This window comes from Xyrauchen texanus, chromosome 11, assembly GCF_025860055.1.
Source record: "Xyrauchen texanus isolate HMW12.3.18 chromosome 11, RBS_HiC_50CHRs, whole genome shotgun sequence".
NCBI lineage: Eukaryota > Metazoa > Chordata > Actinopteri > Cypriniformes > Catostomidae > Xyrauchen > Xyrauchen texanus.
The window spans coordinates 7,025,783-7,052,452 of NC_068286.1; the positions used below are offsets into that span (position 1 = coordinate 7,025,783).

Sequence of the window (26,670 nt, forward strand, 5' to 3'; positions counted from 1 at the left end):
CTGTTAAGTTTAGATGGGCTAAGCGGTTTGGGTAAGGGCATAACATTAATAAGTATGTCCTTAACGCCTCGTGTGTGAAACTCGCGCTTACTTCCGCATTAAACATCCGGGAATTTGCACGTGATGAAGTCGTACGATTTAATGCGAACAACATCGTGGGAGAAATGGCCAACTTGTAAATGATGTACGACTTTTCATGAGATCGGGTTGGAACATACAGTGAGCAGCAGTACGTCTTCTCACACAGTAACAGTTGTGGGAAAACTGACCTTATTCACAGTGGCACCATCTTTGGGTTTTTTATGGGAAAGAAAACAAGGCTGAGGGATAGACTCTTTAATGACACGAACTGTATAAAGCTCTCAAAAAGAAACTAGATCACATCTAATTTTCTACAACTCATGTTGTCTTAAGTTTTTTGTCCATTGAAATTTCTTAGTAAAATATTTTTCAATGTTTCAGCAGCGGAATGATCCAAAAACACTTTAAACATCTGTACAAGCATTGAACAGTGTGCGTCCATCCCTCACTGCCTCATTATCATTCCCGTCAAAAATTAAAAATGGCGGCGCTGCTGTGAATATAGCGCCCTCAGCTGAAAATTACATCTGAATATTTATATTTTTAATACCCAAAACATTACAAAGGACACTAACCCTGAATGTTCCCCTTCAAATACTACGGTATGGGAACGTGCAAAATGATTGACAAGCAGAAAGCACATCCAAGTCTTCTGATCCCGCGGTCACTTCTGTGTTTGCTGCTTACAGTCAAGAGGAAAGATATGCCAGACAGGACATCTATTTCAATTATATATTTTAGGAAAAAATAAAATTTCTGCATACCATAAAAAAGTTGTGTCACCAAGTTGTGTGTCAACACTTTTACCGACATAACTTCCTTTTTTTAAACAATGTACAATTCCATAAATAATAATAATAATAATAATAATAATAATAATAAAGCCTAAACTTAAGTACATCATTATCTCTTTCAGTATATGAACTCAACAAGTGTGTCTAAAATAAAGTGTTTTTCCCACCACTTTATTTTATATTTTGTTATGTTTGTCACTATCGGGGACGATCTTATGTCATCCCTGTTACCATGATTATGAACAGAAAAAAAAACTGACAATTAACCTGCAGAAATATCAGCACTAAATTCTCTTTCTAATAAACTCTTTGTGGTGTCATGACCTCAAGCATGCATCTAATGACTAAGTGAACTATAAAACTGTCAACCCTGTTACTTTTTTAGAAGTTTAGCTACTGTATATCCCAACGAGTAAACATTATGTCTGAAATCGATTTTGAAATGACTTTAAAATCACCTGTTTGAAATGGAAAATGCTAGGAAGAGGTTTGAGTGAAAATGTGTTTATCTCATTATGCCCAAAATGTTTTATAAATGCGTTATGGACACACACACACACACACACACACACACACACACACACACACACACACACACACACACACACATCCCTGATTAAACGCTATCATTTATCATTAGGGTTATGGCAATGTAACTGATCTACAGAAGGCACTTGGCATATCCCGACAAGCGGAGATCCCTTCGCTTCCCCAAAACGGGTTGCAATCGTTCCGATGTGACGTCATTGCTTCCGCAACCCCCAAGTGTCGGCGGCGCTCGCCTGCTGCTGACTACACAATCCAACATGGAGTAACAAGAGATGGGGCTCCTCATCGAGACCAGCGCGCAGTCTTCAGCCACCGCGAGCGACGCGAGGCGAAACATCATCGACACAACCATTGAGATGATGCATAAAGGCTGGATTTCAGGCTCTTTAACAAGACGCGTTGCAAGTACAGAGGAATAAAATGCACAGCGCGGAAAAAGAACGAGAATAAGCAACGCTGAAACGGATTTTAGGGAAAACTCGTCGCTGCGCTGGAAAACCGAGACGACATGAAGCCTGAACGCCGCGCGCCCGCGGTGGGATATTATTATCATTACTGTAGGTGAAACGAGGGGGAAAATGACCGAGGAATCGCACCCAGACGAGTGAGTATGATATAGCCCCCTCTACTTTTCGCGAAAACGACCCTTTCCACGCATGCGGTGGACACGAATGGAAATGTGTCCGAGAATGCGCTCCCGAGCTATTTGAGGGCTCATTGAAATGCGGGGAATTCGTGCATTCGTTTCCCAGAGAGCCTTTGGAGATGTTAATACTTGATAAACAATGCAGTGTCAAAGAGATTTGAGTGCTGGGCCCCTGCTGCAGGGCTCTGGTCTCAAACCGAGAGGGAAGGGGAGGAGGGGCCGGAGCGGAAACATTTTGTGTAGGGATACTTTGTAACATGTCGACCCCGAAGACGAATTGCCGCTCCGAGGAAGCAAATGGACGACAGCAAAGTTTATAAGCATGCAAAGCTTGTGCACTGGGCTTGCGTGAGCTCTCAAAGCGTGCTGAAGGTGTCGTTCTTGGTCTCTTTCTTTGTGGTGGTCTGACATGCAATATCCGCCATTTCTTTTCGTGAATCGTCCTCATTTGCATACTGTCCTTCATTCATAAAAATACAGACGGGGGCGCGCGCCGCGGAGAGAGCGCGTTAGAACTGTGCAGATGTTAAAGGAAGGCCTATATGTGCTCTTTACATGCTGAGTTTGATCAGGCACCTTCGGTTTCAAAACAAACAACGCGAATATAAACATACGATAGACATACTTTGGCAGTACGATCTCGTGCGTCAGCTGGTTTTCATTACCGTGTATTGTATGTTTACACACCTTTTGAGCAATTAGTTTACATGCATTTTGTAGTCGTTCGTAATTAGGCCTGGATAAGGATTAAAGATGATAATAATAGCCTACTTTGACAGAGATTTCATTCACGTAAAGCAATAGTCGCGATGAGGTATTTTAGAGCCGAGCGTATCTAGAAAAACGTAGCCTAATAATATTAATAGGCCTAGTTAATTTCGTATTTTTTATTAATTTGTTTTTCCAATTTTTTCGTAATTACTGTGATTCAAATGATAATAATAATAATAAAGGAGCATTTCATAAAGCATTTTTCTGGCCGATTTTATATTTTACAGTCTAGTGTAGCCTACCGAAGTATAAAAACTTTTAGTTTATTTCAATTTTTCCATGATTATTATTTTTTTTTTACAATTTTGTTTATTTCTATTACTTTTCCTGACCTGGAAATCGCTTTAAAATGTCCTGATATTTTCAGGTTTTTCATGACCCCTATGAGTCCTGTAGTCAACTATAGATTCACTCTATAGTTTATTAAGTGTGTTTATTAAGACATATTTCAGTTTGATTATGGGATTATCGCCACAGTCTGCTGTATAACACAAAGATCCGTGTTTTTGCTCGCACAAGCCGATCAAAGTCCCTCCCTAATAGCATTAGGAGCGAGTTAAACGGCTCGTTAACTTAGTGAGCTCTTTAGGGGGCTTAAAATTAACTTCTGTAATATACACTCAATCAACCTGCATTAACATTGGCCAGTACAGTCCGACCAAACGACCAACTTTCCTTGTCAAGGCGTGTTGTTTGTTATAATAAACATGACTGAGAAAATATTATGTAGGCTAAAAAACATAATTAGTCTTATTTGAATGTAATATCTAATTCCTGCACTGGAGATGTGTCGCAAGAGCAATGGTGGTGGGGTAATTTCTCTTATTTCTAATTTATGGCGCTCACACCCGTTTGAGTAAACACGTCTGTCAGACTGGGATGTAAAAGCCCATATAATAGCCCGAGGTTGTGAAATGTTGACTTTTATCGGTGCAGGGGAGGGTGACGGGCCACTCCAAAATGGGAGGACGTTTCTGAGAAGGCGCTCCCGAAATGATTGTGAAGGGAATCAACAATGAGAGTATCAGACAAAGATCCGGCGGAAGTCAAAGAGGTCGCCGGAGCGGTGAAGCGTAACTTTGCTGTCACGCCCCTCGATTGTTTGGTTCCCTAGACGTGCCCAAAATGAATGGGTTATTATTCCGGTGAATTAATTTCATAGCGAGGGAATCTCTCTATTTTTGTACTTTATATCTCTTCTGTAAGTATTTAGTGTTTAACTGTTTTGGCACATTTAGCTAGGACTCATAAAAGGCCTACCTCATATATTTCTGGGCCATTTTTGCAATGTCTTTAAACCAACAGGTCCCAGGGTGTTTTTTAGAGGATGTATAGTTCTCCTCAGCTTCACACGGTTGTTTTTGCAGAGTAACCTCAGGTATAGATTAAACTATGGATTAAATGATGTTCCACTCACACAGACAGTCCAGGGTCGTTTCTGAGCATTTGGGGGGCCTATGCGAAATCGCACTTAGAGCCCCCAACAGAACGTCTTAAACTACTTCAAAGAGTTCTCATCAAAGATTCCTGCACGTGCAGCAATGACAGCTTTGCAGATCCTTGTTATTCCAGTGGTCAGTTTGTCCAGATACTCGGGTGACCTTTCACCCCACACTTCCTGTAGCACTTGCCATAGATGTGACCGTCTCGTCGGGCACTTCTCACACACCTCACAGTCTAACTGATCCCACAAAAGCTCAATAGAGATCCATAACACTCTTTTCCAATTATCTGTTGTGCGATGTCTGTGTTTCTTTGCCCACTCGAACCTTTTCTTTTTGTTTTTCTGTTTCAAAAGTGTCTGTTTCTTTGCAGTTCTTCCCATAAGTCCTCCTGAGTCTTCTCTTTACTGTTGCACATGAAACTGGTGTTGAGCGGGTAGAATTCAATGAAGCTGTCAGCGGAGGACATGTGAGGCGCCTATTTCTCAAACTAGAGACTCTGATGTACTTATCCTCTTGTTTAGTTGCACATCTGGTCTTCCACATCTCTTTCTGTCCTTGTTAGAGACAGTTGTGCTTTGTCTTTGAAGACTGTAGTGACACCTTTGTATGAAATCTTCAGTTTGGTGAATTAAAGTACTAATTTCCTTCTGCAACAGCTAACTTTTTCCCGGTAGGCCGGCCACGAAACGAGGCTGAACGGGCGGCGATAAGCTGAAATGGGTCGCTGCGTTATGCCGAACAGCCTGCGACTGGCTGAAGAGGGCTGCAAAATGGCACCACGATATGCTGCAGGGGGCCACAATATGAAGAAAAGGACAGGGACACTGCCCCCTTGGTGGCCCTAAGCAGCCACTTATTCTGCTTACAGATAGAAACAGTTCTGACCCTGGCATTAAAAGTTTAACAACAAGAACGTGTTCAAATGCTTTTTGTCTTAAAAGTGTGCTTCTGCTATTTCCTCTTAAAATAAAGTTTTTTTGGTTTTATATGTTGTTATGTAATGCGATTGCATTTATACACCTTTAGTCGTATTGCATACATACAGTCACCAAGCACTTTATTAGGAACACCTATACACCTACCTATGCATGCGATTTTCTAATCAGCCAATAGTGTGGCAGCAGTGTGATGTATAACATCATGCAGATATGGGTCAGGAGCTTCAGTTAATGTTCACATCAACCATCAGAATAGGGAAAACAGTGATCTCAGTGTCTTTAACTGTGGCATGATTGTTGGAGCCAGACAGGCTGGTTTGAGTATTTCTGTAACTGCTGATCTCCTGGGATTTGCACAAGCAACAGTCTCTAGAATTTACTCAGAATTGTGCCAAAAACAAACAAAAAACATCCAGTGAGCTGCAGTTCTGCAAATGGAAACACCTGGTTGATGAGAGAGGTCAACGGAGAATGGCCAGACTGGTTGGAGCTGACAGAAATACTATGGTAACTCAGATAACTGCTCTGTGCAATTGTAGTGGGCAGAATAGCACCTCTGAATGCACAACATGTCGAACCTTGAACCTTGGCAGACCAAGGAGGGCACAGGGGTAAACAGACAGTCCAAGGGGCCACAAGGGGCAGACAGGCAGTCCAAGGGGGCACAGAGGGAAAGCAGGCAGTCCATGGGGACACAAGGGGCAGACAGGCAGTCCAGGGGGGGACAGAGGGCAAGCAGGCAGTCCAAGAAGGCCACAAGATGGGGACTGGGTCAGGGGGCCTGGGAGGTAGCCACAGGACAGGAACATGTTCAGGAGGCCTGGGAGCTGGCCACAGGGCAAGGACAGGTTCAGGAGGCCTGGGAGCCGGCAGCAGGGTAGAGTCTGGCTCTGGAGGCCTGGGAGTCAGCCACAGGACAGGTCTGGGAGTTGGCCACAGGGCCACAGCCATGGGGAAGTCTGAGGGCGGATCCGTGGTAGGCAGAGCCATGGAGGTTTCTGGTGGCAGAGCCATGGATGGTTCAGGAGGCGGAACTGTGGGAGGCGGAACCGTGGGAGGCTCAGGAGGCGGAGCCGTGGAAGGCTTTGGAGGCGGAGCCGGGGGAGGCTCAGGAGACGGAGCCGTGGAAGGCTCAGGAGGCGGAGCCGTGGAAGGCTTAGGAGGCGGAGCCGAGGGAGGCTCACGAGGTGGAGCTGTGGAAGGCGGAGCCGTGGAAGGCTCTGGAGGCAGAGCCAAGAGAGGCTCAGGAGGCGGAACCGTAGAAGGCTCTGGAGACGGAGCCGAGGATGGCTCAGGAGGCGGAGCCATGATTGGCGGAGCCGAGGGAGGTTCAGGAGGCGAACCCTGGAAGGCTCTGGGATTGAAGCTGTGGAAGGCTCGAGAGGCGGAGCACTGGGAGGCTCGGGAGACGGAGCCCTGGGAGGCTCGAGAGGCGGAGCCCTGGGTGGCTCGAGAGGCGGAGCCCTGGGTGGCTCGAGAGGCGCTGGCTCTTGGACGATCGCGGCTACAGGTGCTGGCTCTGGGACAGTCGAGGCTACAGGCGCTGGCTCTGGGACAGTCGAGGCTGCAGGCACTGGCTCACTGATGGTCGGGGCTACTGGCACTGATTTGTGATTCGCTGAACATAGAAGGCAGAGCCATGGGAGGCTCGAGAGGCGGAGCACTGGGAGGCTCGGGAGACGGAGCCCTGGGAGGCTCGAGAGGCGGAGCACTGGGAGGCTCGGGAGACGGAGCCCTGGGAGGCTCGAGAGGCGGAGCCCTGGGTGGCTCGAGAGGCGGAGCCCTGGGTGGCTCGAGAGGCGCTGGCTCTGGGACGATCGCGGATACAGGTGCTGGCTCTGGGACAGTCGAGGCTACAGGCGCTGGCTCTGGGACAGTCGAGGCTGCAGGCACTGGCTCACTGATGGTCGGGGCTACTGGCACTGATTTGTGATTCGCTGAACATAGAAGGCAGAGCCATGGGAGGTTCTGGGGACGGAGCCGTGGAAGGTGGAGGCTGGAGAGCAGACGCCTTTCCTCTTCTCCTCCTCCTCCGGGCAGACGAGGCTGACAATGCTGGGTCGCTGACCGCGGCAGTCGTGGGCTCTGGCTCGCTGACCGTGGCTGGCGTGGGCTCTGGCTGCGCTGGCAGGCATGAAGGGACGAGCCATGGAAGACTGGGGGGTGACCACTGTGGGAGGAGAGGCAGGGTCCTCCTCAACTACGCCCACAGTGAATGGCTCCACAAATTCGAGGAGCGTCCAGCGGCGCGGCGCCGGTGGTAGCCACTCCTTGAGCGAACTGTTCAGATTAGCCCTGAAGAACACCACCAGCGAGTAGTCCGGGAAGTCCGCTACATTCGCCAGCTCTAGAAAATTGCGAATGTGGTCCTCCACAGGACGGTCCTCTTGCATGAGGCTGAGCAGTCGACAATTCGCTTGTAGCACCGCTAGATCCATTACTGGTCGATCGTTCTGTTACGTTAGCAGGAGGAGGCAGACGAGGGGTGAGGATCTAAGTGCAGGTTTTTATTGAACAAAGTGAAAACAAACAAGACTGGAACAAAGGAAACGTCCACGATGGGAAAAACTAAACCAAAACACGAAAACATCCAAAGGGTACACAAACTGGTAAACAAGGCAAAACGTCAACTTCCAGACATCCACAAACAACGATCGACAATGACTGACCAAACAACCAGGGTTTAAATACAGAGGGGTAATGAGGACTAAACGACAATCAGGTGAGGACAATGACAAAGTGCTGGCAGTGATGAGGGCCGGGAATTGTAGTTCAGGACAGGTGACAAGAGAAACACGGGGCAGACAACAGGGAATCGTGACAATGTTGTTCCAACCCTGTATTTTGTGTTATTTTGTGAAAGATGTTAGGAAAATGTCAAAGCTTCTGTTTTTATATTATGAAAGTGAAGTGGGGACCGAGAGCTTGTCTCGATTATGAAATTTGGCTGACAATTAATTGTGATTAGGACGATTAATTTTGGGGCTGTGATGATTAATTGTCATATAAATTGTCAAATGTTTTGAGGTGTGCTTTTTTCTGCATGTGTACGGTACATATAATTTCCTTTTAAGGCTTTAAAAACGTATGAATGACATGAAAAATAATGTTTTAAATTTCAAAATATTGGTCAACTTTAGTTTTGGTAAATTTTACATTTACACTTGTTTTTTGAACTCATATATTTAATATTTATTAATAGGTATATTTTATTGTATTGATATTATATTATGCAATGGTCAAATATTATTTCCTAATTCATATTATTTATACAGTATATTCATATATACCCATAATTGTGCATTATAATGTGTTTGGAATGTGAATGCCCAATAATTGCGGTTGTCTCATATATCCGCGGTTAGATCAAATACCTGCGATCAGACAGTTATTTAAGAATCGCAACAGGCCCACTTCTCGTTAACTCACCCTCATGCCATCCCAAATATATATATTTTTTAATTCTGCTACAGAACACTGTTTAATTCTGCTACAGAGCTCTGTAGGTCCATACAATGCAATTGAATGGTGATCAAAACTTTGAAGCACCAAAAAGCACGTAAAGGCAGCATAAAAGTAATCACAAGACTGTAGCAAACCGATAGGTTGGTGTAAGAAACAAATCGATAATTAAAATGTTTTTAACTTTAAATCGTTGCTTCCCCTCAGCGAAGTATTGCTGTTTGAAATGAACTTACTGTCATGTGACAGTTATTGTATACAAAGTACGCACTTCTGACTTCTTGCGTGAATGCGCCATTGCGCTTAAATCACTGATGCGTCGACTGTTATTAAAGTTTTAATTAACGATTTATTTTCACACAAACCTATCTATTTGCTTCAAAAGACATGAATTGATCGACTGGAGTCATGTGGATTTCTTTTATGCTGCCTAAATATGCCGTTTTGACCATCAAACAGCCAGTACTGGAGTCATATGGATTACTTTTATGCTGCCATTATGTGCTTTATGGAGCTTCACGGTCAACATTGCATTGTAGAAGAAAGTCATTCACATCTTTGATTGTTCGCAGTCGCATCACAATCAGTCACATGACATACCAAAACCAATGCCGTTTGCCATTAATGCCGTTAAACCTACTGCAATGTGTCCAAATTTAGCAGATTTCAGTATATGAACTACTTTTATGATACTTATTGTTTTGTTTTCCTTTTTGGAGCTTAGCAATATCAATCTTCATACCCTTTCATTGTATAGAAAAGAGCAGCTCAGATTTTCAGCTAAATATCTCCTTTTGTGTTTCACAGTTTTGAAACAACATAAGGGTGAGTAAATGATGACCAAATGTTTATTTTGGGTGAACTATGACTATGATGTTGATCATTTCAGAGTGCTCTGCCTCCTTTAGTATGCTGGTGTTTGTTTGACGTTTTTGGAGTGGAATGTGAGTTCCTCAAAAACGTGCCGAGCAAACCAGTGGCTCCCCATCAGTGATGACAGTAGCCTGAAGGTGTGTGCACTTGCTCACGTGAATTGGCTGGTGCCCAGACCTCACACCCGGATGCCCTCTCCTGCCTCTGGGTGCTTGAGAAGAGTTATCGGGGTGGGGGGAAAACGAGATCTGTATTGATCAAACCAGCATGACCTACATGAAACACCATTACATGTCAATAATATCTAAGAGAGTGACATTGAGTTAGGTCAGCCTAGATGAACTCTACACTGGTTCCTCTCATGGACTTACAGTAAGGATAGGGACTGATTGCTAGACTAGCCACTCGCTGTTATTTCTAACCAGGCTGTGTGTGAAATACTCTGCTGGTACCATTTTCTGAAACATAGAATGGAGAGAATGCAACTTTGTGACAGAAGTTTTAAAGAATAGAAGAAATTATTTTTTTCCTTTGTATGTTGTACAGTGTGTGTGGGTGACAGTGGTTGCTATGGCAGCTGCATATGTCATTGCATAGTGTACACATTTAATTAGTTGCTTTCATTTTCACATGTTTATCCAAAGCAACTTGAGGAGTAAAACAACAAAAGCATTACAAAACATTTTTATTCCATTAACAGTTGATTAACAGATTGGCCGACATTATATATTAGTATGAGAACATTTATATCACAGGTAAATCTTAATATACTTATTTCTTTGCTGGAATTTATATGAAGAAAAAAAAGGTTTATATGTTAAATAACCAATAAAAAACTGTAATGCAGATGTGTGTAAAGATCAGAGTAACTATGGATGTAAATTATATTCTGAGAAATCCTCATCACAGGTTTTGCATTTGTTAAACGGTCTGTCTTAATTTGCACATTGTTTAAATATTTTGGATGGTATAATCATATGCCCTTGTAAGTGTTTTAAATAACGACGAAACTCTCATTTGCATAGCGAACATCATCCTCTTTTAAAAAAAAACTAATTTGCAATGCATTTATTTACCAGAATGGATTATGATGTCATCAATCTGGGCCCAATCTGAGGAACACTGTTCCCAATTCCGAAGAAGAAGGAAAAAAGTAGTGATTTGTAAATTATATTCACCCTCTGCTACGCTAATTTTAAATCGGATGATTGCAACATGCTCCAAAAAAGGTGGAACAGTCCAGTGTTTACCAATGCGTAACATCACTATTTCTTCTAATAACACTTATTAAGCATTTTGGCACTAAAGACACAAGTTTGTTAAGTTTAGCAAGCGTAATATTCCGCCATTCATCCATTATGCAGGTCTTCAGCTGTGCAATTGTACGGGGTCTTCATTGCCGTATTGTGTGCTTCATAATGTGCCACATGTTCTCAATTAGAGACAGGTCAGGACTGCAGGCATGTTAATATACCACTCGCACTCTCTGCTTAAGCAGCCATGCACTTGTAATCTGGACAATATGTGGTTTGGCATTGTCCTGATGGAAAATGTAGGATGTCCCTGGAAAAGACAGTGCTGGATGCCAGTATATGTTGCTCCAAAATTTGTACATATCATTCTGTATTAATGGTGTCCTCACAGATGTGCTAGTTACCTATGTTATGGGCACTGACCAGGGGTGGACTGGAATGAAAAATCAGCACTGGAGAAAATTCGTTAAGATGCAGACCTGGGGGTGGGGTTTTGTGGGTTTGTGGCAATGTGTTTCGCTGTCCCTTTCTGCATATCGCGGCTCCATTTTACATATCACGGCACCATTTCACAGCCCCCTTCATGTTATTGCGACACACTTTGGCATATCACGGCCCTGTTTCATGACTGGCCCAGCAGGAAAAGTCCTGGTTCTCCTGATGGCCAGCCACCTCTATCACTGACACACCCCCATACCATGACAGACGCTGGCTTTTGGACCTGATGCTGATAACATCTTGGATGCCCCTTTTCATCATTGGCCGGCCTGGACGACGACTGTTTTTTCCAAAATCTAATGAAATGTGGAACCACAAAAAACGATTCCACTGTTCTACTTTCCAATCTCAGATGAGACGGAACCCAGAGAAGCCAGCGGTGCCTCTGGACAGTGTTGATGTATGGCTTCTCCTTTGCATATTAAAGCCTTATCTTGCATCTGTGGATGAAGCAGCAAATCGTGTAAACTGACAAAGGTCTTCTGAAGTATTCCCAAGCTCATGTCATGATATCCATTACAGACGAATGATGGTTTTTTTAAGACAGTGACGTCTGAGGGATCGAAGAACGTTCACATTCAGAAGTGGTTCTACAGGAAGACAACGCCAAACCACATAGTGCCCAGATTACAAGTGCATGGCTGCTCAAGCAGAGAGTGTGGGTGCTAGTTTGGCCTACCTGCAGTCCTGAACTGTCTCAAGTTGAGAATGTATTACGAAGCGCACAATACGGCAACGAAGACCCCGTACAATTGCGAAGCTGAGGATCTGCATAATGGATGAATGTGGGAAAACTTAAACTTGTGTCTTCAGAGCCCAAATGCTTAATTAGTGTTATTAGAAGAAATGGTTATGTTGCACAGTGGTAAACATTTGAAATCATGTGATTTGAAAATTAATTAAAAAAAAAAAACGAATAATGTGTTTTTGTAGCACTTTCAATATAACACAGGGTGAATCAAATTTACCAATTCTTTTTTTTTTTTTTACTTCTTTGGAATTGGGGTTGTATTGGAATATGCTTCAACATCACTATACCAAAAAAAAGCAAAAGACTCAAGATTAGCGGTTGGAAATGCACCTCCATATACATATGTGTGCATGTATGTATGTTTTCTTTGTTTATGTCACGATTCCCCATTGTCTGCTCTGTGTTTCTCCCATGTCACCTGTTCTAAACTACACTTCCCATAATCCCCTGCCCTCATCACTGCCAGTGTCATTGTTCACACCTGTGTTTAATTTAATCATTATCCTTCTGTGTATTTAAGCCCTGTTGTTTGTTCATTCGTGTCGGTCGTTGTATGTTATGGTTGTCCTTCACTGTGTTCCTGCCATGTCTATTAATGTTTATATTTTGTTATTCCCTCGTGGATGTTTTGTTTGTGCCCTGTGTTGTTTAGTTATTTTTAGTTATCTTGTTCACTTTGTGCTCCTTCATTAAAGTATGCTTCATTTAGATCCTCACTCCTCGTCTGCCCTCGTCTGATTCATAACAGAACGACCGACCAAATATGGATCTAGCGGTGCTTCAAGCGAACTGTCGATTGCTCAGCCTCATGCAAGAGGACCGTCCTGTGGAGAACCACATTCGCGAACCACATGGCGAATGTAGCGGTCTTCCCGGACTACTCCCTGGTGGTCTTCTTCAGGGCAAACCTGAACAGTTCGCTCAAGGAGCGGCTACCACCGGCGATGCGCCGCTGGACGTTCCTTGGATTCGTGGAGGATACTCTGCTGGCCTGCGGCTCGCTGTTCACTGTGGGCGTCGTTGAGGAGGACCCTGCCTCCCCTCCCACAGTGGTGACCCCCCAGTCGTCCATGGATCGTCCCTTCACGCCTGCCTTGGCCAACGCTGCCAGCTTCGTCCACCCGGAGGAGGAGGAGGAGAGGAAAGGCTTCCGCTCCCCAGTTTACACCAGCCACGGTCAGCGAGCCAGAGCCCACGCCAGCGACCGTCAGGGAGCCTGTGCCTGCAGCCCCGACCGCCAGTGAGCCAGCGCCTGTAGCCCCGACCGCCAGTGAGCCAGCGCCTGTAGCCCCGACCGCCAGTGAGCCAGCGCCTGTAGCCTCGACCGTCCCAGAGCCAGCGCCTGTAGCCTCGACCGTCCCTGAGCCAGCGCCTGTAGCCTCGACCGTCCCTGAGCCAGCGCCTGTAGCCTCGACCGTCCCTGAGCCAGCGCCTGTAGCCTCGACCGTCCCTGAGCCAGCGCCTGTAGCCTCGACCATCCCAGAGCCAGCGCCTGTAGCCTGACCCAGTCCCTGTCCTGTGGCTGCCTCCCAGGCCTCCTGACCCAGTCCCTGTCCTGTGGCCACCTCCCAGGCCTCCTGACCCAGTCCCTGTCCTGTGGCCACCTCCCAGGCCTCCTGACTCAGTCCCCGTCTTGTGGCTCCTTGGACTGCCTGTTTTCCCTTTGTGCCCCCTTGGACTGCCTGTTTGCCCTTTGTGCCCCCTTGGACTGTCTGTTTGCCCCTCTGGCCCCCCTTGGACTGTCTGTTTGCCCCTCTGTGCCCCCCTTGGACTGGCTGCTTGCCCTCTGTGCCCCCCGTGGACTGCCTGGTTGCCCTTTGTGCCCGCCTTGGACTGCTTGTTTGCCCCTTGCCTTGTGCCCTCCTTGGTCTGCCTGTTTGCCCCTTGTGCCCTCCTTGGTCTGCCTGCCCCCCCCCCCCGCTCCTTTGAGGGGGGTTATGTCACGATTCCCTGTTGTCTGCTCTGTGTTTCTCCCCTGTCACCTGTTCTAAACTACACTTCCCATAATCCCCTGCCCTCATCACTGCCAGTGTCATTGTTCACACCTGTGTTTAATTTAATCATTATCCTTCTGTGTATTTAAGCCCTGTTGTTTGTTAATTCGTGTCGGTCGTTGTATGTTATGGTTGTCCTTCACTGTGTTCCTGCCGTGTCTATTAATGTTTATATTTTGTTATTCCCTCATGGATGTTTTGTTTGTGCCCTGTGTTGTTTAGTTATTTTTAGTTATCTTGTTCACTTTGTGCTCCTTCATTAAAGTATGCTTCATTTAGATCCTCAATCCTCGTCTGCCCTCGTCTGATTCATAACAGAATGACCGACCAAATATGGATCTAGCGGTGCTTCAAGCGAACTGTCGATTGCTCAGCCTCATGCAAGAGGACCGTCCTGTGGAGAACCACATTCGCGAACCACATGGCGAATGTTGCGGACTTCCTGGACTACTCCCTGGTGGTCTTCTTCAGGGCTAACCTGAACAGTTCGCTCAAGGAGCGGCTACCACCGGTGATGCGCCGCTGGACGCTCCTTGAATTCGTGGAGGATACTCTGCTGGCCTGCGGCTCGCTATTCACTGTGGGCATCGTTGAGGAGGACCCTGCCTCCCCTCCCACAGTGGTGACCCCCCAGTCGTCCATGGCTCGTCCCTTCACGCCTGCCTTGGCTAACGAGCCAGCGCTGCCAGCTTCGTCCACCCGGAGGAGGAGGAGGAGGAGGAGAGGAAAGGCTTCCGCTCCCCAGTTTACGCCAGCCACGGTCAGCGAGCCAGAGCCCACACCAGCGACCGTCAGTGAGCCAGTGCCTGCAGCCCCGACCGTCAGTGAGCCAGTGCCTGCAGCCCGACCGTCAGTGAGCCAGTGCCTGCAGCCCCGACCGCCAGTGAGCCAGCGCCTGTAGCCTCGACCGTCCCAGAGCCAGCGCCTGTAGCCTCGACCATCCCAGAGCCAGCGCCTGTAGCCTCGACCGTCCCAGAGCCAGCGCCTGTAGCCTGACCCAGTCCCTGTCCTGTGGCCGCCTCCCAGGCCTCCTGACCCAGTCCCTGTCCTGTGGCCACCTCCCAGGCCTCCTGACCCAGTCCCCGTCTTGTGGCTCCTTGGACTGCCTGTTTGCCCTTTGTGCCCCCTTGGACTGCCTGTCTGCCCCTTGTGCCCCCCGTGGACTGCCTGTTTGCCCTTTTTGCCCCCTTGGACTGCCTGTTTGCCCTTTGTGCCCCCTTGGACTGTCTGTTTGCCCCTCTGGCCCCCCTTGGACTGTCTGTTTGCGCCTCTGTGCCCCCCTTGGACTGGCTGCTTGCCCTCTGTGCCCCCCGTGGACTGCCTGTTTGCCCTTTGTGCCCCCCTTGGACTGCTTGTTTGCCCCTTGTGCCCTCCTTGGTCTGCCTGTTTGCCCCTTGTGCCCTCCTTGGTCTGCCTGCCCCCCCCCCACGCTCCTTTGAGGGGAGGTTATGTCACGATTCCCTGTTGTCTGCTCTGTGTTTCTCCCCTGTCACCTGTTCTAAACTACACTTCCCATAATCCCCTGCCCTCATCACTGCCAGTGTCATTGTTCACACCTGTGTTTAATTTAATCATTATCCTTCTCTGTATTTAAGCCCTGTTGTTTGTTCATTCGTGGTCGGTCGTTGTATGTTATGATTGTCCTTCACTGTGTTCCTGCCGTGCCCTTCGTCGATGTTTCTCATGTTTATATTTTGTTATCCCCTCGTGGATGTTTTGTTTGTGCCCTGTGTTTTTTAGTTATTTTTAGTTATCTTGGCTGAGCCGGTGTTGTTGCTGCAGGGGGACGCCCTTGGCAATGAGCAAACGGGGTGTGGGACCTTGATCTCCTGCATCAATCCCGGGTTAGAACTACCCTCAAGCAGTTCTCTCTGCTCCTTGGCTTAGTACACTTGCAGGAGAGCCATGGTGTGCAGGGCGGTGGTGGCCTGTCCAGCGGTACCGTAGGACTTGGTCGCCAGTGACGACATGAGCATAAAGGCCCTGGATGGGAGTCTTGGGCGTTTCCACCTGGGGAAGCGCCGAGTACCCCCTGGCAGACCCACCATCGAGGGTAGTGAGAGCGGAGGAGCTCAGAGTTTGGGCCCGGGCAGGAACCAATCATGAAGCCACGATGGTTTAGGGCGGGGCAGAGTGTTCCACTCCAGCCCGATGCTCGCAGCCGCCTGGGCAAGCATGGCCGTCAGCTCCGTGTTAGCCTTTGACTGAGGGACCACACCCAAAGGTGGGAGCCCAGTCGAGTCCTCGGCATCTGAACCAGCCCAGACTTCGATGGTGCTATTGATAGCTCATCCGCTTCGTGAGCCCCGTATAAGACCGCAAATTAGTCCTGAGACGAGCCGGTGGCTTCATCCCATAACTCGATTGGGGCAAACGAGCATGCTGGGGATTGGGAGGTCCGTGGGGGGTTGCCCGGTGGAGTGGCTCCCATTGGAATACCCAAATCGCCCTCAGTGCTAAACAACGCGGGGTGGCTTTCCCTTTGAGGAAGGAAAGCTGCGACCGCAACGTTGCCATGGTCATGTTCTCGCAGTGAGGACATGACCTGTCCATGAACACAGTCTCCGCGTGTGCAGCGCCCAAGCACGTGAGACAGCAATCGCGGCTGTCAGAAGTCGGAGAGGTAATGACCACAACCTGGAAATATACACAGACGGAAAGAGATCTTTAAAAAGACGCTCCGTCATTGCCACACTTTAAGTAGGAAATATACTCTTTTATCAGAAAGCATATACTCTTTTAGCTGCTGAAGCACCCAGGGGCATTCTCTGCACTCCACCGGTGCACGAGTGGGAGAAACTACTGTAATGCTCAATAATTCCAACAGCTTGCACAAGAGGTGAATGGATTGGCAGGAAGAATTCAGCTCGTTGAAAACAACCGCTCGAGTGGTTGCGAGCCAGCTCCTTTTATACCTGTATGTCCAGGGGAGTGGCATGCAAATTCCACTCACCAAATCCCATTGGCCTTTGAGGCTCCCAAGAGCGATTCCTAGTGTCACTACATTGACAAAATGTAGAGTGAGTGACAAATAGGGAACTGCAATTTGCACAATAAGTAAATGCACATGGCTTGCTGATCAAAATTGATGAGTTGATTCTCAGTGAAATTGTCACTCTTCACAACTTATAAACATTCTTTCATCGTGTGAGCCATCACATGCAAAATTATCCATTCAGTTATCGAAATCTGTCGGACATTTATATCCATAAATATCTATGACACTGAATGTTTGTGATGTCTGCTAAATCTCCAGTCAGACCAACAAGAGTGACCGGATGTCCATCAAGAAGAAGGGAACTTGTAGTTTTGCATACTGTGAGGAGGTACACTGTATTGTTTTATTACAGAACTACCGCAGGTTTTTTCATTGTTTCATTTGTATGTTTTAGTTATTGCATGGATGTCATTTTTAGGCAATTTCCTGTTCACTCTATATGACTTTACATGTAAGAAATGTGTGAAAATAGACATGCAAATGTGAATTTTCTGTTTACATGGAACATATTGCTACAAAAATAAATGTACTGTATAAATACAAATGTGCATATTCATTTTCTGTGTACTATAGTATTGTACATTATTGACTTTTCCAAGTAAACTTTTACCTACTGTTGAAAGACAATAGCATTCAGCTAGACAAAACTGACATTCTTGTATAGTACAGTAAGCAGTCAGTGTCAACAAAAAATTAATTTGTATATAACAAATATTTCCATGTTTGACTTACATAGTGAAAAACATCGAAACAATTTGACCAGTACGGCTCACGCGATGACAAAAAAAAAAAAAAAACTTTTCATTTTGGTGGCATTGGCTAATTTACTGACACAATAACTAGGTTTTGAAGCATGAATTAAATGTTTTGGGTGAGTTACTACATTTTGCAGACATGCAATAGAGTTTATGTCCCATAAAACAGTTGTGACAATTGCACTTACAGTTTAGAGACTGTTTCAAAAAAGTAGCCAAAGTGATTGTGAAAAACTGTAAGGTGTAAGTAAATTTGCTATTACTTTTTACTCAATGGTTACACTATATACATATATACAAAAGTAAAATTTCTAATAACTTGTTACATGCATATTAAACTAGATATCTCTCTACCTGCAGTGACAGTTACATAGTGCAAGTGAAAGCAGTGGTCATGACACGGGACGAGTCTAGTGGGGGCTGGCTGGCACAGGAGGGCGGGGGTCTCAGTCGAGTGGGCGTCTGTAAGGTGGTCCCGGCTGATCTTGAGCTTCTGGGATGGAACGGCTTCCTCATCTATGGAGAGAGACTTAAAGATAAGCAGGTAAGAGAACCTCCGTACCTGTGTTTAAATGTGTGTTTGTGCATTGTGAGTGTGTTTATATTATATTATCAGAAATAATGGTTTAGACATAAAACATATATTATAAATGATATTGCGTGATAATTTTGAAACGCTCCATTTTCAGTGGCGGAAATGTTCTTGTGTGTACGTGAGGAGTAAACATATTAAAATGAATGCAGTTCCCAATGAAAACATGTTAGTGTGGATGTGCCCTTTGTGTCTCAAGTTGCAACGTTGCTCTCCAACAAGGGGATGTTCAGACCTAACACGGTCTCGCACAAAAATAGCAAGCTGCAACGAATAGAACAGAATGAAGGTGTTTTGTGACACATTTTTAAAAGTTGACTTTATAATCTGACAGGGCATCTGAAAACACAGCACTCCTGGTCAAGCTGCTGAAAAAAACAGTTAGTCTAGACGTGCCGCAATGATCAAAGACGTCCATTTAGCGCATGTTTACACAGAAAAAAGTGCATATGAACACAAAAGTGCTAAGTTCTTCCATGTCTTGACTATTGTTTGTACATATTGAGACTGTAACATTAGATTTTCTCCATGTTTCTTCAAATATAATATACTGTACTATCATACTGTCCAGCACTAGTCTGGGCATATCTTAATGTATGTCTGTATATTTGTGGAACAGAACGAATCTTTCTCTCTGTGCTGTGCAGGTGATCCTGCAGTGCTGTCTGAAGAAGGATCTGGTGTACACTAAAGCCACGCCCACTTTCCATCATTGGAGAGTGGACAACAGGAAGTGTGGACTGTCGTTCCAGAGCCCCGCGGATGCCCGAGCGTTTGATCGCGGCGTGAGAAAGGCAATCGAGGACCTCACAGAGGGTGAGTTAAAAACATTTAATTTGAGATGTTTTTCATTTATCTAGGTACACACTTTGAATATGTTTTTTTCAAATGTATAAATGGTAAATGGTCTGCACTTATATAGCGCTTTTTTTAGCCTTAGATGTTACCAAAGCGCTTTACACTGTATCTCGTTCACCTATTTACACACACATGCATACACCAATGGTGGTAGATTTGCCATGCAAGGCGCAAGTCTGCCATTGGGAGCAACTTGGGGTTCAGTGTCTTGCCCAAGGACACTTCAGCATGTGGAGTCGTGTGGGCCGGGAACCCTGCAATTGGCAGCCGACCCGCTCTACCACCTGAGCCACAGACGCCCCATAAAGCAACCACTATGAACACCTTAGCAGCCACTTAGCAATGTAGCGAGTACCTAAAAGGCAGCCACTGAAACACAAAAGCAACCGCTTATAAATGCCATAGTGAGTGCCTAGCTACCACCCAGAACACCATAGCTGCTGCTTAGCAATGCCTTAGTAAGTGCCTAGCAACCACTTAGAACACCTCAGCAACCACCTAGCAACACCTTAGCAGGCGCTTAGAAATTCCATAGCGAGTGCCTAGCAACCACCCAGAACACCATAGCTGCTGCTTAGCAATGCCTTAGTAAATGCCTAGCAACCACTTTGAACGCCTCAGCAACCACCTAGCAACACCTTAGCAGGTGCTTAGAAATTCCATAGCGAGTGCCTAGCAACTGCTTAGCAATGCCTTAGTAAATGCTAGCAACCACTTAGAACGCCTCAGCAACCACCTAGCAACACCTTAGCAGGCGCTTAGAAATTCCATAGTGAGTGCCTAGCAACCACCCAGAACACCATAGCTGCTGCTTAGCAATGTCTTCGTAAGTGCCTAGCAACCACCTAACAACACCTTAGCAGGCGCTTAGAAATTCCATAGCGAGTGCCTAGCAACCACCAAGAACACCATAGCTGCTGCTTAGCAATGCCTTAGTAAATGCCTAGCAACCACTCAGAACACCTTAGCAACTGCTTAGCAATATCTTAGCAAGTGCTTAGCAACCACTAGGAACCACGTAGTAGCTGCTTAGCGATACCCTAGCGACACTGAGAACACCTTAGCAACCAAATAGTTTGTCTTGATGAACCTTCCGTTTCAATTCTGATTTTGTTGTTCAATTTTATTGGTTGTTACATGTTGAGTACGTTTATAACACAAATATTGTATTTATGTGTATAACATTAAGTGTGATTAAAACATGTCTAATGTTTATAAATATTTTTTTCAAGGCTCCACTACCTCTTCATCTACGCTGCAGAACGAGGCCGAGCTGGGTGATGACGACGTTTTCACAGTAAGTTTCTTTGCAGTGTGACTCGGGCTGATTGATATAGAGCTTGGAATAAATTCATTGAAATGAAGAGTTTGAACTGGTTCAAAGAAATCAATCAACCTTAACGACTCTAATGCCATTTTTGCAACTGAAAATGCTGTTTTAACACTTTTGGAAGCGTTACAGAAGCGTTTTTATTCAAAAATAAAAAGGCATTAAAATCATTGCGCTATCTAGCAATATTCACCAATATTCAAAATTCTTCTTTTTTGTATCCTTTTTTTCCATTCAACTTCTGAGAATAGATGCTGTTAAAGGTTCGGTTGATGTTTCTGATGGCTGGTAATGTGTCTGTGTGTGTGTGTGTGTGTGTGTGTGTGTGTGTGTGTGTGTGTGTGTGTGTGTGTGTGTGTGTGTGAGAGAGAGAGAGAGAGAGAGAGAGAGCTGTGTTCAGGAAGTGACCTTTGCTCCTTTTCATCCTCCTATTGCTCTTAATTCAACACAACAATACCACACCAAAGCCTTCTGACAGAGGAGCCTGCTTACAACACACACACACGCAAACCAAACAAAAAATACCCCCATAAAGGTAAAAATGCCTTTTCCTGGGGGCAAATATTGCTCCTTAGTAAAAGAGTTCATTTCTAAACTTCTTTCGGTTTCAGGTGTTTAGGGTTTGTCAGAGTCTCTCAGCAGCGGTGTTTCTCTAACTGCTAACTTTAGAAGTTTATGACTCACAGCTATTCATAAAAGCACAGCCAGATACTGATTATTACTAATCAGAGTAGTCAGTCGCTCCTAAGTTTAGAAAAGAGAGAAGAGAGCGAGTGAGCTGGGTTGTGTGAGGTAGGTTTAGAATGGGAAGCAGCTGTTGGTTGTCTGATTCTCTCTGAGGTCTGAAGTCTCTAAAGTGATAATTAGCACAGCCATAAATACATTTCATCCAGACATTACACAAACTCACACCACTCTGAATACATGTGTAGACTCACATTTACACTCAAGATACTTTCACATCTATATAAACAACTGGTCTACAGACAACAGAAATTCACCAAAAGATAAATATGCCCATTTATGCTTTCTTAAAATTGTCTTTTTTCTATCCTTTTTATAGACTGTGATCATTTATATTATATAAAAAACAATGCATGTGATTTTACAGTAAAGCCGTAAAACAGCTTTCTTTCTTTTTTCTTTCTGCTGTGTCGTGCACTATTTATTTGTTTTTAAGTCTAACAGAAAAATTATGAAAAACTTCTAATATATATCATATTAATTGGATGACTGTCTGTTGCCTTACATATACTGTGATCATTTATATTATAAAAAACATGCATGTCATTTTAATGTAAAAAAAAAAGAATAAAAAAAAAGTTAAACCTTAGAATTGACAGTTAAAACAGATTAAATATAACAGGACAATCCATGTAACATTCAGGTAAAATATTTTTTAAATGTTTTCTATCTGAAAAATACTTTTAATACTATTATTTAAAAAAATATAATCCATGAAATGTTACTGTATTTTTTTGTTGTTGTATAAAGTATGTTATAGAAGGAAAATGTATGAATTATCAGATTTTTTTTACATTATATTTAACAAGTAAAATATCATCAAAAGTATGTTTTTATTAGTAAGTAAATTCATTAACACATTTTTATGCTACAGGAAAAACCTATTGATTAACTGTACATTACTTTACCATATATGTTGAAAATGTTACTATTTTAACAAGACAACCCGTCATTTTACTGTAAAAGTTTGTAAAAAGTTTGTTTTAGTAGAAATGTAAGAATTATAAGTTTTTTTTTTATTATATAATAAGACATTATATGTACTTGTACTGTAAAATATTGTCAAATGTATGTTATTTAAAAGTAAAAAGGATAAATGAACAGCTTTTGTGAACATTTTAAATGTTATTATTTTTAATAAGACAATTCATGTACTTTAATTGTAAAATGACGTTAAATGTTTTAGAAGTAAAATGTATTACCTTATAATTTCCAGTGATATTTTAAAAATTATTTAAAACAAATTATCTAAAAAAAGACGACAATCCATGCAATAAAATAAAGTACACATTTTGTGTGCTGCCATGCTACTAAAATAGTGCTACAATAATGTCAAAAACTACAGATTTTTACTGTAAACTTAAGAAACATTTTCTTACAGTGTATTGCAGTCTTAGTCTTAGCAAGAGAAAGGACTTAGTTGAGTTATTAGAGGAGAGCTGTGTTTGTAATCATCCCACACACTCATGAGTTATTGATGGCCTTGTGGCTGTGTGTCAACTCTTAAAGCAGATGCTCACACACACACACACACACACACACACACACACACACACACACACACCACTGCTGGCTGTCGACTCTTGAGATTCAGGAAGGGGACGGTGTGGATTTCAGGGGTTGAAGGTCACAGATAATAGTGATGATGATAGTTCTCACATGATGATATTTGCACACTAGGACAAACCTCACTCACCCAGAATCAGGGGTCAAAGGTCAAGCAGAGGGGCTTGTGGAGTGTTGTAATGGAACTAGATGTTTTTTTCCCCCTCCCCTTTTCTCCCCAATTTGGAATTCACAATGTGCTCTAAGTCCTCGTGGTGGCGTAGTGACTCTGCCTCAATCTGGGTGGCGGAGGACGAATCTCAGTTGCCTCCACATCTGAGACCGTCAATCCACGCATCTTATCACGTGGCTTGTTGAGCACGTTACCGCGGAGACATAGCGCACGTGGAGGCTTCACGATATTCTCTGCAGCATCCACGCACAACACACTACGAGCCCCAGCGAGAGCGAACCACATTATAGCGACCACGAGGAGGTTACCCCATGTGACTCTACCCTCCCTAGCAACCGGGCCAATTTGGGTTCTTAGGAGACCTGGCTGGAGTCCCTAAGCACGCCCTGGATTTGAACTCGGGACTCCAGGTGTGGTAGTCAGTGTCTTAACTCACTGAGTGACCCAGGCACCCGGAATTAGATGTTTTTTTTACAGATCATTGTAAATTAGAGTATTTTGTAATCTATGACAATCTATGCTGTTTTACTGCACAATAATGTTACTGATTCAAGGGAGGGATTGTAGATATTATGTTATTTGGTTTGTACCAGCATGCTCAAATTGGGAAACAATTTCTATTCTTGCTCTCCTTGTCTGTCCGTCAGAATGCCACCGACAGCTCGTCCAACTCTTCTCAGAAAAGAGAACCATTAATGCAGACGCTTGCACCAATCAGCTTCTCCGAGCCCCACCACTACATTCTGGGACATCTGTATGACCAGCACAGACACTCTGACCGTTATTACCTGGATCAGGTAAGTGAGTGAAAAAGTTGTTTGCCCAATATGACTTATTCCATTACATTCTTCTCATATCTGTATTTAGCTGTTTTAACTCCATGTTTTCTGTGTCTCTGTCATGTAGACGGTGCCCATGTTCCCATGTCCACGTCATGTCCGATTCCACGAGGAAGAGGAGGAGATTGTGCGGATTAACCCCCGTGAACGTTCTTGGTTAACGGGCTACGAGGACTATCGGCATGCTACTACAGGGACACACGGCAAACCTCTGCGACCAGACGCCACGGATGCTTACGGTCACATCGCTAAGAGCGAACCGCCAAAACACGACTACACTTATACTTACCCACTCAGTGGGGACGGACACACGACACACGATGGCAAAACAGGCATTGGCGGTGGCGTAGTCACCGGGCAGCCGCGAGCACTAACGACAAAATGGCTGCCACGCCGGGTGGAGGACAGCAGAGAGCGCTTGCGATGCGTTTACTGCCAAAACATGTTCAGTCCCGTGGAAAACGGGCGCGGGCGCTGTCAGGAAGCTCCCGACCCCGTGCAAACGTGCATTCGGCGGGTTAGCTTCATGTGGTGCGCGGACAGCTTGCTCTACCATTGTATGTCGGACCCTGAGGGCGACTACTCGGACCCGTGTTCCTGCGACGCCAGCGAAGAGCGGTTCTGCCTGCGTTGGCTAGCACTCTTGGGACTGTCGCTGCTAGCACCCTGCATGTGCTGTTACGCGCCACTGCGAGCGTGCTACCACTGTGGCGTCGTGTGCCACTGCTGCGGTGGCAAGCACAAAGCAGTGGGGTGAGCAGCAGAATGCGAACACACCAGCAGCTGGAAAAAACACGCAAAATGCATATAAGATGCGGAAGAATGAACTTTGTGTTTCGCGTGATCTTTGTCCCCTTCCCGCTGAGTTTCAGAGGGTTGGTCCATTTATATATTTTTTGTCTCAATTTAATTGTACTGGACAGCTGTCCGTGTTTTTGTTAAATTCAGTTTTTTATTTTATTTGTTTTTAAAAGAGTAACCCTCAGCTTCCAATTAAAAGACTACACAATAAATATTCATTTATATATGAAAAGTATATATAAATATATGTAGATATAAATATATAAATCCAGGTACTTTATATTTTTATGCTTATGTGCTTTAAAGGTTTGAGTTATCTTCCCTTTCATCTTGTCTTTTTTTATGTTATTTGATTTTCGTTTTCCCATCCAACTTTCGTTATGTCTCTCCAATCAGAGGCGTCTCTTCTACTGTGATCCACTCCTCCTAGATAAGACAAACCCAGAGGAATCCAAAATATCTGACCTGTAGGAGGATAGATCCTTTGTGTGTGTGTGTGTGTGTGTGTGTGTGTGTACATTTCTGCCCAAATGTAAAGTGTGTGTGTGTAAATCTCATGGAAACATCCAGGCCACATTTTAACTAATCAAATTTAAATTTATTTTTTGCATAAGGAAAATTAAACCTATATTGGACTATTTTGGCATTGTGACATTATTTTCATGACAAATAAGCATGTTTCCCTTCAAAATTCTCTTCATATCTAACTCTATTTCTTTTTAGTGCTCTTTTCTTGTAGTTTAATAGTACCATTTGTAATACAGTTAATATATATATATATATATATATATATATATATATATATATATATATATATATATATATATATATATATATAATTTTAAAAGTATCAAAAAATTATGATGAAAAAATCCTAGATTTTAAGCAGCTACCAGCATGCATGAATAATTATTAATAAATACAATTTAAATAATAAATACAAATTTTTTGCATTACAGTAAGATAATGTGGGGTGAAAAATCTGCTTAATTCTCATGAAAGTTACAGAATGCAAAAAAAACTTATTGGTTTTAAAATAAGCTTTTTGTTCAAGTGAAATATTTTGTTATGTGGTAAAATATGACCTGGACATCGGTTTTGTGAAATTCACCCTTATTTACAATGTGTCTGTTATCAATGTTTTTTATATGAAAACCAGCCTCAAAATTGATGTACTCTTCCTACAGGAAAACAAAAAAGATGTATTTTTCTCTGCCTTTGTCTTAAGCACAACAAAACTAGTAAAACTAACAAACAAGAAAAACCATCTGAACACTGTGCAAGTTGTTGTGAAATTCTCAAAATATCTCCAATCGCATCATCCTTCAAAACAACACCCAGCCAATCAGTGGACTGTGACAGCGTTGTCATGATGACTGTGATCCTGTTTGTCAGCTGATGTTTTATGTCCTCTCTTTGTCTCTGTCCTCTATTCTTTCCTTCTCTTCCTGTGAAAAGCTTTTGCAGTAGTACTATCTGATGTGTGGGAAAAGAGGAGCAGTTTTATTTTTGTATCGATGTGAAGGAGAGTGAGTTATATGTCTGTCTGATGCTCCTGAACACATTCTGAGATTAAAGGAAAGTGCCTGAATCAGCCAGTGCGGTCTCACTCACATTCATGCACTTATTCCTTCATTTGACATTAAGAACGGGGTTCCCATGGTGATGGAAAACTCCAAAATATCAGGGAATGTTTTAAATTGAGTTTTCCAGGCCTGGAAATAGTAATGGAGACAAAAGTCATGATGAATATTACATTTGTGTAGTGTAAAGCTTGCTTGCAAGACATATTGATGTCTGATTTGTGAGTGAGTTGTTCTTTTGAGTTTAATTACTGAATCGATCTTGATTTTTCAAAATCTGTATGCTATAATCACAAATGACTGAAAAGGCCATGGAAAAGGCATTTGGGACTCACCCGTGGGACATAGATGTCTTAATTACAGGCAGTAAAATGTTG

The 26,670-nt window shown here is 44.1% G+C and overlaps 1 protein-coding gene across 1 annotated transcript; it reads left to right on the top strand.

Annotated features, from left to right (window-relative positions):
- The first annotated feature begins 1,689 nt into the window (after nt 1-1,689).
- Nucleotides 1,690-25,496, top strand: LOC127652232 (sprouty-related, EVH1 domain-containing protein 2-like). The gene is made up of 6 exons (XM_052138376.1): nt 1,690-2,028; nt 18,169-18,352; nt 19,048-19,216; nt 20,491-20,555; nt 23,718-23,867; nt 23,977-25,496. The coding sequence occupies exons 1-6, from the start codon at nt 2,003-2,005 to the stop codon at nt 24,664-24,666; spliced, it is 1,284 nt and encodes a 427-aa protein (XP_051994336.1). The 5' UTR covers nt 1,690-2,002; the 3' UTR covers nt 24,667-25,496.
- Nucleotides 25,497-26,670: the final 1,174 nt, after the last annotated feature.